The 20041-nt window shown below is 62.9% G+C and overlaps 2 protein-coding genes across 2 annotated transcripts; one reads left to right on the forward strand and one right to left on the reverse strand.

Moving 5' to 3' along the window:
* The first annotated feature begins 93 nt into the window (after positions 1–93).
* On the forward strand, positions 94–10061 carry LOC140643126 (uncharacterized). Its single transcript, XM_072844584.1, has 14 exons — positions 94–210; positions 5054–5170; positions 5465–5578; positions 5794–5955; positions 6045–6206; positions 6429–6520; positions 6727–6863; positions 6979–7124; positions 7230–7361; positions 7650–7766; positions 7913–8125; positions 8284–8442; positions 9062–9169; positions 9514–10061. The coding sequence occupies exons 2-14, from the start codon at positions 5120–5122 to the stop codon at positions 9694–9696; spliced, it is 1776 nt and encodes a 591-aa protein (XP_072700685.1). The 5' UTR covers positions 94–210; positions 5054–5119; the 3' UTR covers positions 9697–10061.
* Positions 10062–10290: 229 nt separating this feature from the next.
* Positions 10291–18085, reverse strand: PRICKLE4 (prickle planar cell polarity protein 4). Its single transcript, XM_072844680.1, has 8 exons — positions 17854–18085; positions 13389–13541; positions 13082–13189; positions 12864–13001; positions 12558–12758; positions 12114–12300; positions 11619–11936; positions 10291–11320 (listed from the first exon to the last, which is right to left on the reverse strand). The coding sequence occupies exons 2-8, from the start codon at positions 13536–13538 to the stop codon at positions 10833–10835; spliced, it is 1590 nt and encodes a 529-aa protein (XP_072700781.1). The 5' UTR covers positions 13539–13541; positions 17854–18085; the 3' UTR covers positions 10291–10832.
* Between the last annotated feature and the right edge of the window lie 1956 nt (positions 18086–20041).

Below are 20041 nucleotides of genomic sequence, written 5' to 3' on the forward strand. Positions count from 1 at the left end.
CCCTGCTCTGCACGGGTGGTTTTTAGCGGGCGCTGCCTGCTCGGAAAAACCCAAGGCAGCGGCGGCCCCGTGAAGCCCCGCCGTACAGGGGATGTGCATCCCTACAGGGCGTGCATCCCCCCGCCATACGCGGAACCCCCGCCGCCCCTCCCGGCTGAGCCCCGCAGGGTGGGATCGGGGGCCCTGGGAGCCGGGTTTGCACAGCGGCCGGTAAGGGCAGGCACTGCCGGGGTTTGCTGCTGCTGCTGCTGCTGCTGCTGCTGCTGCTGCTGCTGCTGCTGCTGCTGCTGCTGCGGGAGGGGAGATAAGAGAACGGGAAAAACGTGTGGAAAGCGAGGGGATGCCTCTGAAGCCCTGCGCGGGCCCTGGTCCCGGCCGGGCGGCGGGAGGTACCGCTCCTCCTCTCTGTGAATTTTCCAGGTGCGGGTGCTGGATCCCGGAGCCGGGACGGTTGTAACCCACACCGTTGCACCCCAAAGGACAGCGCGCAGCAGTAAGCACTGGCGGTACCCCTGGGCAGGACGGCGTCGCAGCGGTGGCATTTGGGAAACGTCTCTCCTGTTTTCTCTGTCCCTCCCTGCCTGTGCCTGAACCTTCGTTCTGTTGCTCGTTCCCAAATCCTCCCTTTCCCTTCGAGTCTTTCCTGCTCTTTCACTCCACTTTGCAGATCTCGAACCGCTCTCCCTCTCCCCCTGAGCCCGCTGCCCTCAGCCCCCAGCAGGGCCTGGCCTTCCCCTCGCCCGCTCCCCTGCTCCCACCAACCCCCCTCTCAGCCTTTGTGGCTTTTTGGGGGGCGGGAAAAAAAAAAAAAATCTCTGCCACCCCAAGCATTGCCACCTTCCCCAGGAGGTGCCTGTTTCCATCAGGAGGGGACTTCCCGACAGCAAAACTCGCTTCATTAGCACCATTAAGCCTCGCACGCTGTACCTGCTGCCGGGGCACCTTGCACCGGTGCTTACTTGGGCATTCATCACCTTTTCTCAGTGCCCTGGTACTAATCTCACTGTAATTGCGGCTGTCCCTGCCTCGATTTCCACACTCTTTGACAGCAGATTATATATTACCGTGCCCACGTGGTTCCACATCAAACAATCCAGGACGGAGCAGCCGGGGTCACCGTGACGGCTGGTTACCGGTGGGACAGGGCGTTTGCTGGGCAAGCTTGGTGCACTGAGATGGGGCCTCGACCCTGCACCAGCTCTTGTGTTCTCCTGTGCCCGAGCTCTTGTGCCTGGAAAAAGCAGCTTGTGGGACAGAGACCTGCTGAAGTAACCTGGCCTGAGCAGAGGCGTTCACTGCGGAGCCCCAAACCCAACGCGGTTTGCCCCTTTTGGGGTGCACTGTGTGTCACCCCATACTACGGGGACGGGTAGGTTCTTTTAAGGATCCTTTGTGGAATGAGAACTGGCTACAGGGTTGTAGTTATAATTAGAGCTTTATATAAAGATTTTAGCGATCAGCGTAGCTTATCCTTACACAGAATTTCTAGCAATTAGTGCAGCTTTCCTGTTACTCCTATTTCCCTGCTCCCCGAGAGCTAGTTATGCTCCTCTTTGGAGACACCCAGGTCACCAAGCCAGGCTCTGGTAAGAAAACGTGCACCAGCTGAGGGGCTGTGGGGTTACGGAGCCATTTGGCTCCCGAGGGGGATGTATGGTGACACTGGCCATCCCGGCTGCAGCCACATTTGTCCCTGCTGCTGTATTTCTTTCCCAAATCCCAAAGAGCTAATTGATCCAGCCAGTTAGTTAATTGATTTATAGCTATTGGAGACTATAATTAACCGACCAGCTGGAAAGCTGTGTGTTATCTGCCCGGTGGGAGCAGCGTTGAGAAGCAGCCAGCTCCGATGGGCCACGGGCTGCCCCGTCCCCGCAAACAGCACCGCTCATTTGCCGTCTTTGAAGGATTTTACTCCACCTCAGACTTTGGGCTTTCCCTTTTATCTCCCCCTTTGCTAACATTTGGCATCAGCGAGCTCACCCCGAGCCTCCCTATTCTCCCTTATCTCCCCCCCACGTTCCTGCAAGGTCGCAAACTCGTCTTCACGCTCTGTGTTGATGCAGGAGTTTGCATTGCTGGGCAGACCAGTTCAGACCAGCTTGTTACCAAGCGTTCCCAGCCCCCAGCAAAGCCTTCCACTGCTGTCAGACCCTGACATGATGCAGATGTTCATTAAGCATCGGGAAGGTGATGCGTCTTATCACCGGGCTGGGCGAGATGTCTGTACCTTGTACTAACACATCTGGCCGGTGCTAATGAACTCCTGGGAGTGCCGTTCCCCGTGGGAATGCAGGGAAATAGGGAGGAGGAGACGCTGTAGGTGCCTGGCAGAGGTGCCCAGTCCCTGGCTGCCCCAGGAGGCAATGTGTCGGACCAGCAGCAGGCTTGGGAAACCCTCTGAGCCGCAGCGGGCTCCGTCCCTGGGGCTGCTGGGATGTGGCGATGCTGCAAGCAGGGCTCAAATCCGGCTGTGGTGTTAGAGGGTGAACGGAAACAGGCGGCTTCAGCGGCACGTCAGCCCCGAGCAGCTCTCGGTGAACCCGGCGGCACTGAGCTGCAGCCTCCCAGCCGCTCCAGTGCCGGAGCCAGCCGTGCCTGGGGAGCGGGGCACTGCTCCTTGGCCTCCGGACGTCGGCAGAGGTGGGTGTGATGGCAGCGTCCCTTCCAGCTGGGCCCTGTCCTGCCAGGGCCACCACGCTCTCTGGACCCTTGTCTCCATCTTCCCCTTCCCCTCCTCGTCCCTGCAGGCTGTGCCGTGGCCCCGGGGGGCCCTGCTCCCCCAAATCCCCCAGCACAAGGCTGGGAGCATCCTGGGGACCATGTGGCTAATCCAGGTGATGCTGGAGCTCGATGGACGCAGGGGCTGGGGCTGGGGGCTTGCATGGATGCTCTGTGCCCCGGGTGTGCATGGTCCCCCCTTGCATGGATGCTCTGTGCCCTGAGGGTGCAGAGACCCCCTTGCACGGATGCTCTGTGCTCTGGGGCTGCAGGGTCCCCCCTTGCACAGATGCTCTGTGCCCTGGGGGTGCAGAGACCCCCTTGCACGGATTCTCTGTGCCCTGGGGGTGCAGGGTCCCCCCCTTGCACGGATGCTCTGTGCCCTGGGGGTGCAGAGACCCCCTTGCACGGATGCTCTGTGCCCTGGGGGTGCATGGTCCCCCCTTGCACGGATGCTCTGTGCCCTGGGGGTGCAGAGACCCCTTTGCACGGATGCTCTGTGCCCTGGGGGTGCAGGGTCCCCCCCTTGCACGGATGCTCTGTGCCCTGGGGGTGCAGAGACCCCCTTGCACGGATGCTCTGTGCTCTGGGGCTGCAGGGTCCCCCCTTGCACGGATGCTCTGTGCCCTGGGGGTGCAGAGACCCCCTTGCATGGCTGCTCTGTGCTCTGGGGCTGCAGGGTCCCCCCTTGCACAGATGCTCTGTGCCCTGGGGGTGCAGAGACCCCCTTGCATGGCTGCTCTGTGCTCTGGGGCTGCAGGGTCCCCCCTTGCACAGATGCTCTGTGCCCTGGGGGTGCAGAGATCCCCTTGCACGGTGGAGCAGCAGAGGTGGGAAGGAGCAGGAACAGGGGCTGCACCCCGAGGCTGATGCGTGGAGTTTGCAGGTCTTGCATCAAACTCTGCTTTAAACCAGGTTTGCTGAGAGATCTTAGATAAGCGGAGGAATTTGGCTGTCCCTGGTTATCAGAGGCCGGTTTGAGAAGAGGTGCTGCTGGGGTCTGTGCACCCCTCGGGAACTGAGGGGGGTCTGTCGGCCCGTCTGTGCTTCCCCTGTTAGCGAGCGCCTGTTCTCAGCAGCTGAAATCAGCGTAAGACGCTCTGCAAACAGGACTAAGAGCTCCCGGAGGGTGTTGCAGCTTGGCTTTCAAGGAAGGGAAATCGAGTGCTCAGGAGGGCTCCAAGGGAGCTGCCTGGGGGGGAATTAGCACCTGGCTGCCGTCAGCAATCGCTTGCTATTGGTTTACATTCAGCAAATGCAGGGGGTGGGGGAGATCTGCCAGCCCCGGGGGCGAGAGGCTGCGGGGAGCTGGGCTGGGGGCAGGGGTGGCCGGTGCTTCGTCTCTCCGGGCGGGCGAGCTGCTTTCCGGGGCCACCTGGGACTGATCTGCCAGGTAAAACCTCAATTTGGGGACAAAAGTGTTCTCTTCTTTCTTTTACTCTCCCTCCTGCCCTAGGGTGGTCCCTGCTGACCTGTGAGACACAGGGTGGTGCCTGTGCTGCCATTAACCCCTGCCAGCCTGGGTCGAGGCTGCGAGCCTTAACTGGTGGCGCTGGGAGCCCAGTGCCCCGGCCGGGCTGAGGTTGGCCGGTTTCGGGTCAGAGCATCCCCTGCTCGCTGGGACCGCATCCCTTGCGATAAGCTCTGATCTCCGAGCCACGCAGCCGCTGCGGCCCAGCGGTGGGGAAGCCACAAAGGCTGTCCCCCAGGGAGCCAGGGAAATGCCACTTTGCATCTGCAGGGTTTGACCCCCTTGCTCCTACAAAGAGCCCAAACCGTGCCTGTCCGTGGGAGCAGCAAGGGGCAGGGGTGCAGCCTGGAGTGGGGCTTGCACCCCGCTGCGGTGCCGGGCTGGCCGGGGGCACCCAGTGGGTGACTTGTCCCTGCTCAGGTGCCCGGCTCAGGTGCGGGTGCCCGATCCCAGGCTCGGCCGGGATCCTGCGGGACAATAGCGAGGTTGGTGCCACTGGGTGTTGTGACCTGTGCGGTTTGCACGGGGCGATTGAAACGTGGCTGCGAGCGAGCGAAGGCTCGAGTGGGCAAGGGGAGCTGCTTCGGGCAGGGTGCGGGGGTACCCGGTGCCGAGGGAGCAGCCTCGGCATTGCCAGGACCCGTGTCCCCTCCTGGGACGGGGAGCAGGTCTGTGTGGCCCCCAGCTCACCCATCTCCTGCAGGTCCTCGCTGGCGATGATGCCATGTGGCTCTGGAGGTGACCCAACGCTCAGGGCTCAGCAGAGCTGGAAGCGCTGCAAGTGGCACCTGGCCGGCAGCCGTCCCCGAGCCGGCAGTGACGTCCTGTGGGACGTGCTCACCCTCGCCTCTCCCTTTGCAGCTGGGTGCCGACCTCCCGGGGGCCTTCTCCTCACTGGGACCGGGGCCAGGACGAGCTTTTGGTGAGATGTTCTCGCCGCTGGGCTGCAGGAGGGGCTTCCCGGGCTTCCCCAGGGAGGTAGGTGGTTTTGCAACCCTCCTGCTGCCGCACAGCAGGAGCTGCCAGTGTGGTTGGGAGCGGAGGAGCTTTGTGGGGCAAGGATGGGTGCCCCCTGCTCCATCACTCGGGATGCCGAGGAGCCAGGAGAGCATGGCCGCGGTACAGGGAAGAATTGGGAATTGCCTGGGACCTTGGCTGGGAGAGGAGGGCGGACAGGCTCCTGGCTCCCTGTCCCGGCTCGGTGTCCAGCCGGTGCAAGGGGGAAGGTGAGGGTCTCATCCTGCTTTCATCTCCCTGTGCCCTCTCCGGCAGCCCAGTCCGTGGCAGGCTGGACCACCGCCGCCCCGCGCTCACAGACCCCAGGACGTCTGGGACGAGCCGTCCTGGGAGCACCGGCACAGGAGAGGCAGGGGCGGATGGCGCCCGGTAAGGGGGCAGGGGCGAGGGCGAGCAGCCATGCAACGAGGGGGGACGGCACTGTCGGGGTTCATCTGCAAATCCGGGGTGGCCAAAACTGGGGGCTCCCCTGGGAGCAGGAGAAGCAGAAGGAGCTGAGGGCCGTGGCAGGGAGGGAGAACCGCAGCAAAAACGAAACACCCCAGCGAGCTGCAGACCTCACCGGCAGCGATTTGCTGTTGCAGCCCGGTCCCTGGGACTCCAGACCCTTCCCTGGCCCTGCCAACTTCCATGGGAATGAGGAGGACAGGAGATGGGCACCCCACGACTGTCCCCCGCCACCCCACTGGGACAATGGAGAAGACGACCGAGGACCTGAGGACTGCTTCAGAGAGGGCTGGCACCCGGTGAGGGGGAGGTGGGCTGGGGGGGGTGGCAGTTGTATGGCTACCCCCAGCATGCCACCATCCTCACTGGTGGCAATTTGCCATTGCAGCCCGGTCTCTGGGACTCCAGACCCTTCCCTGGCCCTGCCGACTCCCCTTGGAAGGAGGAGGACAGGAGATGGGCACCCCACGACTGTCCCCCGCCACCCCCTTGGGATGACAGAGAAGATAACCGAGGACCTGAAGACTGTTTCGGGGAGGGCTGGCACCCGGTGAGTGGGTGGTGGGCTGCTGGGGTGGCAGCGGCTGCAGGACTGAGGGCAGGGAGCGGGTGAAGTGGGGCAGGGTCCATTCACTGCCCTGGTGACAAGGACAGTGCATGGGGACAGGTTTCCCTGCCCAACGCTGGGAGCAGCAGCAGCCCAGCTTCTCCGCTCCGCAGTCACGGCATCCCCCATCCCGCTCCGTGTCTAAACCCACCCTCTTCCCCGCAGGAGCCACCACTGCCCCGCAATGACTGCTTTGCCTGGCCTGAATTCCCCGACGAGGAGCAGCACCCACCCTGGCCCCGCGCCAGCCTGCCAGGGTGGGTGCCCGTGCTGAGGGTGAGGGGTGCGGGGGGACCGTGCAGCTGTGGGGCGGCGAGCAGGGGCGTGGGGGCCAGGCTCTGCTCCGGTGCACAGCCGAGGGGTGATGCAGCGTTGAAGCTGGCCCTAATCAGGGTGGGGGGGTTTGCACCGGAGACCCCTTCCAGCCTAAATCCCCACCCTGGGGCTGCCTTTGCTCCTGCAGGGAGCGAGGTGGCTTCCAGGATGGCTGCCCACCCTGGGGGCATCGTGGCCTGGGTGGGAAACGCTGCCGACGCCTTCGCCGTGGCCACCGAGAGTTAACCTTGGTCCAGCGCCTTCCGTGTCCCTGGCCCTCCAGAGGTTTGTGCCGACCCTGTACTGGCTGCCTGGGGCTGCGAGGGGCCCCATGCCGTGCTCGCCAGCATCTCCTCGGGCAGAGCGAGGAGTCGCTCTCGTTGTGTTTCTCGCTCTACAGGGAATCAGCCATCCTCCAGGTCCTCCTCTTCCCTCTCTGGGACGAGCCGGCCGGGGGTCAAAGAAAAGCTGCAGCACCCTGATCCTCCTCAGCCACTTATTTCCTGCAAAGATGGTGCACAGAGCGGGGAGCAGACGGCTCAGGTTGTGGGTTTTTACCCCGCCATCACAGCAATCAGCAGCGACACGAGTTTACACGGTCTGAGCCCCACGTGGTGCTGCCGTGCCCCTAACCAGTGTGGTTTCCCCCAGGGCCCACCGGTGGTGAGCGGGAAGGTCCCGGAGCCCCCCAGACCAGCCGGCACCCCTCAGAAGAGCCCGGCCGCTGATCCCCAGGCTGCAACAGAGGCTGCAGAGCCGGAGCAGGCAGCAGGAGCGATGCCGGTAGGAGAGCACCCCTCTCCTGGGGGCAGGCAGGGATGCTCACGCCCCTGGAGGTGCCTGGCTCGGGGGTCTCTTCAGCCAGTGTAACGTCTTCCTTCTCTCTCTCATCCAGCCCTTTCACTCTTCACCTCGCTGTCTCTTTGCCAGGCACGGACGTTTTCTTGACTATTCTCTGGGGCTGCAAAGCCCCGTGGTTTCCTTTGGGTTTTAGCACCCCGTCCATCCCGTCCCCCAGCTCTTCTCCCAGGGCCAGATGTGTCCCAGCCTCGTGCCATTGCATGTCCCCAGGTTGAGCCAGGAGCCAGGCAGAAACCTGCGGGCAGCCACAGCCAGGGCCCCTCTGCTTTGGAAACGGAGCCAGCGCCGCCGGAGGAGAGCTCTGCCGAGACGGGGGAGCACCTTGAGGTACGAGCTAATACATCTCCTCTTCCCACCTAAAAGCAGTGCCCAGGGGGAGGTGGAAGCTTGCAGTCCCCTTTGCAAACCTCTTTTTTTCCCCATTGCCAGCCCTCGCTGTGGGCTCTGCGATGCGTCTGTAATGCTTTGCACAGGTAGAGCCGTGCAGCCAAAGCATCCCTAAGGCTGGCGCGGGTGGCGGGTCACATCCCCACGGTCTGACAGCCCCTGCGGAGCCAGCCGAGAGGGTCCACGTGGTGGCCGGCTCTGCTGGAGAGGTGGGTGCTGAGCTCTGCCCGCGTTCCCGGGGACGGCAGCGTCTGCTGAGCGGAGCTGGAGAAGCTGAGGCAGAAGCTGCCCGCGATGGGGTGGGTCTCGGCATGTGGTGGGCAGCTCCGTGGCGTGTCCCCTCCCTGGGGAGAGCCCACCAAGGCCGCTGCTGCGGACAGGGGTGTGCTGGCAGCGCGGCTCCCCCGGCTCCTGCGCGGCCACTTCCTTCATTCCCCAGCCGCCTTCTCTCCCACAGCTTCTCGGTGGCCTTCAGCCATCCGAAAACTCGCAGATCCCACCGGGAGCTTCTGCGGAGCCTGACGCACAGCCCAGCCAGGCTTGCTCCGATATCTGCGCTGTGCCAGAGACCTCACCGGGGACCCGGCACCCTCCTGGGTCCGGTGAGATGGAGCTGGTACGGGGTCAGGGTGCCTCCTCTCGCCCCGAGGTGTCCGTGGGTCCCTGTGCGGGGCAGGTGCCCTGGGCTCAGGGATACTGCCATAGCCCAAGGAGCAGCAGAGTGGGATCCCTCTGGCCTCCCTGTTTGCAGAATTATGGGCTGGGGTTAAAGCGCTGCTTTGTCTGGAGGCAGAGCCCGTGTCAGCCCCGGTGCCAGCTGTGCCGGAGATGCCGATAAACGGGAGACAGCTGGGAGAAAGGCCAAAAAAATAACTAGAGGCTTGAGAGCGTGCTGGAGCGTGAATGACCCCGGGACTCAAGCTTTAACGAAGCAAAAGAAAGCATTGCAGAGCAGCTTAATTACTGCCTAATGGGGAAGAGAAATCTGCTAGCAGGGCTCTCGGCAGCGATGCTGCCAGGGCTGGGGCAGAGGGGGGAGCTGGGGGCAGCTCTCGCACCCAAGGGAAGGGTGGCAAACCAGCACCCCAGGCAGCCAAGGTCCCAGCAGGTCCCCCTGCAGGGTGACCGGTCCCTGGCTAGTAATTGGTACTGGCAGCCCCAGTTTGGCCCCAACCTTGCCCAGTCCCTCTCCCCTTCAAAGCGTCCGATCCTTCCTCGCCTTTTCCACCGCCCAGGCTGCAGGCGGCCGGTGCCGGCTCTGCTCCACGCTCCTGACACCCTCCATGGCTGGCACAGACCTCCGCTCCGCTGCCGTCCTTGCCAGGAAGGAGGAGATCGAGCTGGTGAGTCCTGGTGGCCCCTGGCCAAGGGGCGCGGGGGTCTGGGACCGGCTGCAGGATGGGGGGGCTCGCCTGAGGACCCTTTGAACCATGGGGGGAGAAGTGATGCCGGGTGATGGGGGACTTGAATTGGGCATTTTTGGGGTCACTGGAGAGAAACCCCTCCTGGTGCTGGTGGTTGCAGGGGAAGGTGCTTGTGAGCAAGAAGGGGCTTGCAGGGGCTCAGATGCTGTTGGGGGGGTTCGTGGACCAGCCCTGGGGGAAAAAATATCCCTGGGAGGGGCTGCACGCTGCTGGTGGGGAGGTTTTGGGGTGCCCCGTGCCGACCCCGTGCCACTCCCCTGCAGTCGTACCAGCAGTTCAGCCTGACCATCGCGGTGGTGGCCACGATGCTGCTGCAGAAGGAGCCCTCCATGGAGGCGGCGCTGGGGCTGGCGCTGAGGGCCAACCTCCGCCAGGGCCGGATCCATCACCTCCGGGAGCTGGAGGACTTCATCAACAGCTACGACTCGGCCACCCTCAGCCGCTGAGGGGGGGCCGGGGCAAGTGGATGGCTACGCCCTCTCACCAGCTGGGGTTGGGGGGTGATGGGGGGCCATGCCGGTGGATCAGAGTGCTCGTGGTGGTGCTGAGCCCTCGGGTCAAGGTGGTATGGACAGCTTGGCACAGTCCCACCATCTCTCTTGGAGATGGAGGAGGGGGGTGCTTCGTTTTAGCCCTGCCCAGACCTGTATGTGCAGCAAAAGGGGGAGGTGGTTTTACTGGAGGGTGGTGGGAGGGAGAGCGGCTGCGGGGAGCTCCCCTCCGCCCCAGCTCCTCGCTCCATTCCTGGTTCACAGGGATGTGCCCCGAAACCCCAGGGGTTGTTCTTGGTTTTAAACCTAAAAATAAACTAGCCGTGGTCTTTGCAGCCCTTGCTCTGCCATCGTTCTGGTCCCGCTCTCCTGGGGCTGGTGAGGGAGGGGTCCCGCAGTGAGCCCACTGGGGGGGACTCCCACCTGTGGCAGAGGGCAGCAGCCGTCCCTGGGGATCACGCTCCTCTGGTGCCGTGGTCAATGTCGCAATGACCCTGGGGTGAGGAGGAATGGGGCAGACGTGTGGTAGCTCTCCTGTGTTCAGATTTCAGCCAAACTTTATTGGAGCATCGTCATCGGCAGCAGCAGAGCTGCCCCCCTGGTCCCCTCCCCGCAGCGGCAGCAGGACGCAGTGCCACCAAGGGATGGAGAGCATCTGGCAGTGGTGCTCATCCTCCAAGGTGTCCCAGGGAAGGATCCGACCCTGGTGGCCAGCACCCCTCCTGTCCCCACGGGTCCCCAGCAGCAGCCCCGCAGCGGGGCGATGCAGGCAGCTGCCCTTGTCTCAAGCTCCCGGCTGCCCTCCCCTGTGTGCGGCTGCTCTCCGGGGCTGCCGCCTTGTCTGAGATGGGAGTCCTGGTGCGGGCTGCCGGCTTTCTGCTCCCTACCTGCTTTACCTGTTTCTAATTGCGGGAGAAGCCAGCAGGAATTGCAGGCTGTGCTTTGCCAGCAGCTGCCGGGGGGGGCGGGGGGGGGGAAGGATCCCAGCAGGTTCTGCCCACCAGCCTTGGGCTGCATCCAAAACGCACTTGCAATGTGTCGAGACCCTGGCAGGACGGCAGTGCCGGTTGAAGACTCCCCAGTCCCCGCTGCTAGGACACGCTGCAGTGCTTGCTGCTGCCCCACAGCTTCGTCGTCCTGCCCCCAGCCCTCCCTAGGGGCTCCCTGCCCAGGGAACTCATCCCGGGCTTGGGGATGGGTTTCCCGAAGAAGAAACCCTCTTCCTCCGAGTCTGAGTCCGAAGATGAAGAGCAGGTGGGACACCAGGAGTCATCCTCCTCCATGACGTCCTGCAGGTCAATGTCCTCTGGCTGTGCGCTGTGTCGGGCAGGGGATGTGCCTGCTCGGAAGTGTGGGTTTCCATTGCCTGCAGGTGTTAGGAGATCAGGGCCCCCCAAAACTGGGTGGTTGGGGGCTCCATTAGGACCCTCTGCACTGGGCTGGGGGCCAGACGGGTGGCCAGCCAGTGGTCCCAGCATCCCTGCGTGCACAGCATCCCTGCTCCACTCCTTAGCAGCTGCTCCACGGTCCTCCAGGCTCCTGAACGCTGGATGCACGGAGGCCTGATCCAGAAATGCCTCTGGAAGAAGGAAAGCAAGGATGGGTGAGGAAGGGGAAGGCTGAGCCTGCCCTGCCACAGCCCCTCGTGCAGGGAGGGCTGCCTCGGGATACAACGGAGGGTTGCACCAGCCAAACGCCGGCTGCCAGCGCTCACCCTCCTGCGGGAGATGGGCTGGGGGCTCGTGGCTGCAGCTCCAGCTCTGGGTTGGGCTGCACCCGTGCAACGTACCCCATAAAGTACCCAGGGGCTGAGCAGAGCCTGGTTTTGCTCCCACTCCCCTCCCGCCACGTAGCAAGCGGAGCAGTAGGATCCCTACCTGCCCCTTCTACCCGCTGCCTGCAGCCCCCGGCCGCCGAGGTGCTGCCCGTCCCCGGCGTGGTCCTGCCAGCGGGGCCGGCTCGGGAGAGGGGCGTTGAGTCGGGGGACGGGGCCGAGGCGAAAGCCGAGTCGGAGGAGTCAGAGGTGGTGGAGGATGTGTCCCGTCCCAGGCTGCAGGTCTCGGAGCAGAAGAGCCGGCCGCGGCGGGAGGTGAGGGGCTGCCCGTGCAGCGGCTTTCGGCAGAGGCTGCAGCAGAAGCAGGCAGCTCGGGCATGCCAGTGCAGCCCTTGGTGGGTGGCCTCCTCGCTGTCGGCACCTGAGGGGCAACCGTAGGTGAGGGGGTGGCTCTTCCCACCGCCGCGTGCCAAAACTCATCCTCCGCACCGAGCCGTGGGGCTCTGGCTCCGCAGCCCTCCCAGCCCACATCCCGCCTGCCCAGGGAAGGAAAGCCCCGTTGCACCCTGCCCCGGGGAGGGGGGGACGGGGGCCATACCGATGGGGTCCCCGCAGGCCTGGCATGGCTCCGCGAAGAGGCTGTCGAAGCAGCCGCAGCAGCAGGGCCGCCCGCTCTTCATCACGTAGCGCTGCCCGCGCAGGGGCACGTCGCACTCCAGGCAGCAGAAGTGCTCCAGGTGCCAGCGCCGGCCCTCCGCCTCGACGCACTCCTCCATGAAGATCAGCTGGAGGGGGGGGGAAACAACTCATCCTCTAAGCACCCAGCTAGAAAACCCGTAGCCCGGAGAATGCTTTGCTGTGCCGAGGAGAAAGGAGGAGCCCCTGTGCCTTGGCACGGGCACCGGGCTCTGCAAGGCTCAGGGAGGAACCTTTCCTCCTGCCCATCCGCAGCTCTTGCTGCGTTTGCAGCGCCCAGCCAAGCACAGGAGCTTTTAACAGCAGCAAAAGGGAGGTAAAAGCTTCTCCCCTGCCCAGCACCCACCTGGTCACAGGAGGCACAGCGGGGTCGGAAGAGCTCGGCATGGTGCCGGCCGCAGTAGATCCTCCCGTCCTGCTGGAAGTAGATGAGGTCCACCAGGGGCTGGTGGCAGAAGTGGCAGGAGAAGCAGGACGGGTGCCAGAACTGGTCCCCCAGCCGGGATGCCGAAATCCCCGGGTCCCCTTTGTTCAGCCTCCTGCCACACTGCAAGGCAGAGGGACGCGGGGTTTGGGGTCAGGCTGGCTTTTGGGGATGGGTCCCCACTGGGGAATGGGTGCTGCCTGGTGCTGGGAGGGGGGAATGCCTCACCTTCTTGCAGGGACAGCCGTGGCAGGGACCCGGCACGGGACATGCCAGCCCCTGCCCCAGGGCCTCCCGTCTCCGTCGGGCGCTGAACGCTCGTAGCTGCCTCCTCTCCTCCTCTGCGAGGTCAGGGCAGTACCGCTCCTGCATGGGGAGGCAGAGGTGAGGAGATGCACGGTGGGTGAAGCCCAGGGTGGGCAGCACCCAACAAATACATGTCTTACATCGCAGTCCTGAGGAGGCAGCTGCTGCAGGAGGGCTCTGGTGCGGAGCTGGATCCTGTCGGCGGGAGAGGCAGGCTGCGGCGAGCGGGTGCCGAAGCACACCGGGACCTTGGGATGTCACACAGGAGAGAGAAACACAAGCAGATTTTTAGGGGGATTAAGCTGCGTTGCTTGAGGTTGATAAAATGTGTGGTTTATCCCAGGGCTGGGGGTGCTGGGCTGCGGGTATCACCCATGGATGGCACCCGCAGGGACGGGGAAGAGCAGGGAGCAAAGGGAGCCCTGCGAGAGCCGGGGTGCTGCCCACCTCGGGGGGCGCGGGGTCGGCGGGGGGCTCCGGGTACTCTTCCAGGGCACAGCCGGAGTCGCTGTCGGATGAGGCCGGTGGGAGGCCAGTGGCGGTGCCACAGGGGGGTGGCTCGTCTTGCTGGGGCCATGTGGGGCTCGGCAGGGACATGAGCTGCAGAGAGAGGATCAGAGCTGGTGAGACCCTCGGTGAGGCAGGCAGCCAGGGGTCCATCCCCGGGACACGTATCGTCCCGCCTGCCCAGCGTGGACCTTCTCTACATGGCAGCAGGATGAGCAGTCCCTCATCCCGGGGAGGGACCCCGGGGCAGGTCCAGCCGGGATGATGCTCAGCACCACCACGACCACAAGATCCTCGGCTGAACCCCTGCAGAAGCCCGAGGGCTTTCGGGGGCTGCTCCTTTCTCTGCGGGGGTTATAAGCGAACCCACGCTGAGGGCACGGGTGCTCGGCAGACAAAGCCCCAGGAGGTGCTGGCGGGATGGTGATGGGTTGAAGCCTGGCAGGGAAGACCCCAGATGTCCTTGCTCAAGCTGAAACAGGTTTTGGGAAATGGCACCGGCTGTTTGCTCACCCACAGCGGGAGATTTTTCCCCGGCTGCCGCCAGTCCTTTGCTGGCACGGCTAATCCCTGGTCTAGTGGCCTGTCCCTGAGTGGGGCGGTGGGAGGAGACCGAGGTCTAGCCCAATTCCGTGGAAAATAATTTATTCCCCTCAGGCTGCTATTGTTCTGCCCCGAGCGGCTGTTCCTGCCTGGGCGGCCGGCTGGCTCAGCCGCCAACACCTCGCCTGGCTAATGGTTACGCAGTGGAAACCCGTCCGCTCCTGTCCCCTCCTCCCCACATGGTGCTTTTCACCGCTCGCTTCCTTCCTGGCTTGGCTTTCCAAAACAAAGGCGAGATGGCGATGCAGTGGCTCCTGGGGCTCCCTGGACGCCGGCCCAGAGCCCGACGCCCTCTGCCCACGCTTCCTGCCCCGGCGTGGGGAGTGAGGGTGGGATGCGGGTGGGATGGAGCTGAGCCGCTGCGCTGGGGGCAAATCCCGGTGCTGCAACAAATGGCCCCAAGGACACCCCTGGATTCACCCCATGCAGTGCCCATCATCCTGGGCCGATCAACTGCTCTGGAAAGTGTTTTATACAGCCAGCGGCTTGGCACGGGCTCAGGCTGAGGGTTGAGGGGTGGTAACCCCCAGGCCACGCACCTAGGTCTTCCTGCATCACTGCCACCACGAAGACCAGCTCACTCCTTCGCACTGGGATGGTACTTCTGCACGTCTGGTTTATCCCCCCCGCCCGTGCTGTCAGGCCTGTCCTGGCCAGCACCAGCAGCCACATCCCCGCTGCTCCCACTAAACAGCTCCGATGCCCCCAGCTCAGCCCCTGCTCCCGGTGTGCTCCCTCCACCACAGCTGTCCCTTCCTATGCAGCACCTTGGGGTGCCAGGATGTTGCACCCAAACGTGGCCAGCTCTGGAGCTGAGAGCGGGTGGGATCAGCCCAGGCAGCTCAGGTTTCCCTGCCATGCACCTGGGTCAATGATTAACACTGCAGATTGGCTAATCAGCGGGAGAAAACAAAAGGGCTTCTTGCTCCTTTCTGGGGTTTGGGGTCTGCCAGCCCTGGGGTTAGTCCAGAAAGACTGCAGGGCTGGTTGCACAGTGCTTTTAAAGCTGTGCTCAGCTCTAGGACCTATATAGGGATGAAATAATCTGACCCAATGCTGTGTATCTGCAGCCCAAAGAGAGCCCTGGCCTTGCTGACTTGGGGAAGGACCACTGTACCACCACTGGTGTCGGGCCAGTAACCAGCCCTGGCTCTACAGCTGTGCAGGAGGATCGCACGTGTCCCTGGAGATGCTGAATGGGGACCTCCGTGGGCTTGGTGACTGGTCCAGGCTCTGCTTCTGCCTTGTTTGGGTAACACATGTCTCTGCTTTTCCCTCCCCATGAGAGGTGGATGGCAGTCCTGAGCTGTGCTTATTAAGCCTCCAAGCTGCATTTGTCTAATCTGTTGGGGCTTTGTGGTAATTAGACCCCTGCAATGCTCTGCAGACTCAGCAGAGCTGGTGGTGCCTGCGTGACCCCAGCCCCGTGGCAGGGTGCACAGGGCACCTCGTCCCAGGGCTGTTGGGAGGGAGCCCAGTGGGGTGATGCTGGGGGAGAGCGGAGAGGGCAGGGCTCCTGGCTGCTGTGAATCCATGGGGCTGTGCTGGAGAGCCCAGCCCGGTTTGATGTGATTATGCCGGCTGGCAACCGTCTGGGCTGTAGACAAGTCCCTGTAATTAGCCCCAGACGGTGACAGTGGTATGCACCTCCCATGCTAAGGAGCCAGGCAGCCCCAACAGGTCCATCGCCTCTGCTCCCCGTCCCTGTCCCCTCTTCCTTCCTGCCCTCCCTCGCCGCCTCCAGTGCTATTGCTCTTCCCTGCTGGCCTGCAAAAGGGATACAGGGATGCTCCCTGCCTGCCCCTGCCCTCAAAAACAGGGACAGGAGAGCCTGAACCAGGCATCAGGGGGAGACGGCAGGAGGGTGCTTTGGGGAGCCGCTCCCCCCTGCCAGCACAGACTCGAGCGCTGGAGGTGCGTCCCCCCAGAAGGGACGTGCGAGGGACCAGTCGGGCAGGCTGAGTGCCACTGGCTGTCATTTGCCTTCGCTTTAAAAGCTTCTTGTCCTGCCCGTGGGAGCTCCTCCAGACTGCGATTGCTCAGCTCTCTCTTGTGCTCTCCGAAAGATGGGCAATGTCCCTGCCGTGCTCCCCTGCCTGCTCACAGCCTTTTGGTGTTTGCCAGGCTGCAAACGGCCGTCCAGGCTCCGGTCCCGGTGCTGGCACTGCCTGGCTCAGTGGCCCTGCAGGACTGCCCTTTCCTGCTCTATGCACGTTTCCCACAGTAGCTACAGCCCTTTGCGAAGCGGTCGCAGCTCCCTGGCTACAAGATGCTAAAATTCATGGGAATATTAATCTTGTTTGGCTCCCCAGGAGCAGCCCCCGTCTCCAGCTGGCTGCGGGAGCACGTGCGGGCTCCCCTCCCTCTCCTGCCAAGGTCACACATTAACTTGCAGTGCAGCCACCTCGGCCCATTCGCATTCAGTGCAGGCTCCCGGTTCCCAGCACGGACAGGGGCTGATCTGCATCTCTGCCACAACCTTTGGTTTTCTAAAGTCACTTCTCCACCTTAGAAGACGCACTTTCAGACCCCTCTAGCCTGTTTCTCAGAAGCAACAAACACTCCCCGGCTCCACAACCCCGAGGAAACACAACAGCTTGCTGTCACCAAAAAGACCGGATCCCCTTTCAAGCACCCAAAAGCACTGGCAGCTTTCAGAGGCATAGCTCTGTATTCACCGCCTCACCCACAGGATAACCTGTTTTTGCTTGAGCTCCTGTCAACACAGCTGCCATGAAGGTACGTGGAAATAAAGATGCAGAGCAATAAAGATGCATCTCTTCTGGGGCGAGATAAGCTGAGGTCTGGCAAGGCGAGCCGGAGCAGCTAGTCCTGCAATGCAGCCCAAGCCAGGTTGCCCGAGCTGGAGCCTGTCTCGTGAAGGAGCCCGCGGTGGCTTTTGGACCCACGATGGCACAAGGTGGAGCAACGCTTGGGTGCCGCTGGTCAGGCACAGCCGTCCCGTGGGCCAGCAGCGTGGAGGGACAGGGTCAGCACAGCCCCCCGATGATGGGGGGGTCTCAGCATCCTGCTCTGCCATATGGCACCACATCACCGGAGGGGACCACGGCCAACGCGGTGGCCTGTTTGCTCACAGGGGGATGTGCCAGTGCTGCAAAGGGCTTTTCTTAGTGTGTTTTCCCCCACCCTGAGAGCGCAGGCACGGCCGGCTGCCCTGGCTTGGTGGGGAGCAGTAACCCATTAACCTGCCCTAACTCAGCCATTCGTACATCCGCGGGTACGAACCGAGAGCTGCCACCCCACCTCTCCCCCGCGGCCACCAGATTTCATGCCGGCACATCGGTGTGCGATGGGGCCCAGCGCCTCCAGTGGAAAGCTCCATCGCCAACCCCAAAACACCCTGTTCCCGCCTAAAGCCTGGGCCGAGGAGGGATGGCAGAGCCAACATCCCTTCCTGGAGACCCCAGTCGGCCGAGGAGCCGGGCAGCCCTGCCAGCCCCGTGCCCGTGCACCTGCCCGCTCTGGAGGTGGCCGCGCCGCCCGGGATGGCAGAGGCCGGCATGATGGAGCGGACGCCGTCTCCTGCTCTCCGGGGACATTTTCCCAAAAACAAAGACCGCGGGGGCAGCGATACCATTCTGCTTCCCCCCACTTATTTCTCCCAGAGAAGAACAGCCAACAAACCCTCCCTCTCCCCTCCTTCACCTCCCCTTCCCTCTGCAACAATTCCCGGCCGGGAACTTCCCGGTGCCCCCCGACTCCCAAGCGCCTTCTCCCCCAGCTCCAGCTCAGCACGTAGCTCGGAAAACCAACCCCAGGAAACCTTTCCAGCCTCACCTACCTGCCCTTTCCCCGCTCCCCGGTACCGGGGGACCGCCGCTCCGGGCTCCGCCGCCCGCTCCAGCCCCGCTCCGGGCTCCGCCGTCCCGCCCTGCTCCGGAGGAGGCGAGGGAATGGAGGTTGAGCAGGGAAAACTTTGCAAAGCGAAAGGAAAACATCCAAGCTCAGTCAGGGAAACTTTTTTTTTCCCCCTCTTTTTTTTTTTTTTTAATCTGCCTGCCCAGGAAACTGGATCTGTGTCAGCCGGGGTCCTAATTACAGGCTTTTTAGCCTAAACCTACAGAGACAGCCAATGGCAGGGAATCACAGCGGCAGGCGGGGAGGGGAAGAGCAAAGGATGGCGGAGGGGGGGGTGTACATTAACCCTACAGGGGAAAGAGCTCTAGATGACATCTCTTTTTCTCGCTACCTCTCATTTTCCCAGCGTCCGCACCCTTCCCTCCATCTGCGGCTCAGTTCACCCCAGGTTGCCGTTTTGATGACTTTTATGATCCGCGCGGTGATTTATTTTCCTACCTAGATCAGAAAGAGTTGAAGCTTCATGAAAGAAGGGAGGTGTCATTACGCCCCAATTTAGAGGTGGAGAAACTTTGGCTGGGCTCTCACAAAGGAGTTAGCCAGAGGCAAGTCAGGATGTCCCAGTTTTCACAAGCCCTGGACACCTGATGAGTCTCCTAAAAGCCATTTAGAGCGGCTTCGGCTGCAGCAATTGCACTTGGGCAAGAGTCAGGGTAAAATTTATCAGAGTCTCTGACGCAAGGCAGAGCGTCTTTGTTGTATTTCTGTGTATTTCTCACATGCCATAAGATTTTCCTGCCTGCTGATGGGACTTTGGGGGTAGGCACAGGCACAGAATCCCCCAAAAACCCACGTCTGCAGGGACTGGAGCAGACCTCTGCCACCCGCGTGGTCCGAGCACCTCGCTGCCCAGGAGCTGCACCTTGTTTCGGGGCTCTTTTGGGAACCTGGAGGGGTGCAGGAGGCTTGTGCATTATGTAGGTCTCTGGCACCAGGGTCAGGACAGCAGTCTAAATCTGTAGTGATGGTAATTTGTCAGAGGAGGTGGCCAGGCTCCAGGCAAGCCGGTGGCACTGCTGGGAGAGGCCATGCAGGGCGGTGTTGGTGCACGAGTTATTGCGCTGCTCACTGGTGGTTTATATCTCTGCAAAATCACCTGGGCAGAGAAAGAAGCAGGAGGAAAGGGAGAAGGAGCAGGCGAGCATCTCCGCAGGCTGCTGCTCTCCGCTTCCCCGCAGAAGGGTCCCATCCGGGCTGTCGAACCAGCGCTGCAATTCCCCAGGGACCCTTTAAGGTCTCAGATCTGCGCCAGGGAAGTTAATCTGCTGTTTGGCTTTGGTGGGAGGTTGGTCTCTGCAGCTTTATCTTGACCCGTTTGCTGCTATGGACTTTGTACCCCTGGGTGGTGGTGGGTCCCCCCTCCTCCCCACTGCCAGCTCCCAGCCGGAGCTGCGAAGCGGCTGCTGCCTGCGCTCCCCACGCTCCACCGTCCCTCTGCACAGTGGAAAGATTAATGGGCAAAGTCCTCGTTAAGAGACCAGCCGGGTGCAGGGACTCAGACTCGACAGATGGGTCACTCGAGGCTTTCCGAGGTGGGACCAGCCGCCGCTCCACCAAAGCCACCGCCCTGGAAATGCCAAGAGGTCCCCCATGGGCGCCGGGCGAGCGTGCACCTGCGACACATCACGTGTGACTGGCAGGACGCTGGCCTGACGGGCTTCCCTGCTGCCAAAGCACCGCGGCGTGACCGGCGTGCGGCCAGCAGCATCCCCACAGAAAGGGCCGGGCTGCAGAGGAACGGCTTGGTGACTCGGCGCTGGGGCAGACCGGGAGCGCTCACATGTCGCAGCTGAAGAGCCGGCAGCCCCCACCGCCCCTCCGAAGCCGTGGCTGATGTCCGACAGCTCCGCGCTGTGACAGCGCGGGTGGGATTGTAATTGCAGAGCGATTGCAATTGTAAAACTTGCGCATGTAAAAATGACACTTGTAAAATCTGCAGCCCAGCCTAACTCTCCTCGTGGCCTCCCTGCTGTCCTGCGTGCAGAGCAGCCTCCTCGCATGTGCCCTGAACCCTCCCAGAGACCCCGCACGTTCCCGGCCGGGAAGCTGTGCCTCGTCCGAGGCCAAACGCTGGCTGCGGCCGTTATTATTTAGCACATCACATCACATCA

The sequence above is a fragment of the Ciconia boyciana genome, chromosome 23 (genome assembly GCF_034638445.1).
Source record: "Ciconia boyciana chromosome 23, ASM3463844v1, whole genome shotgun sequence".
NCBI classification, from domain to species: Eukaryota; Metazoa; Chordata; class Aves; order Ciconiiformes; family Ciconiidae; genus Ciconia; species Ciconia boyciana.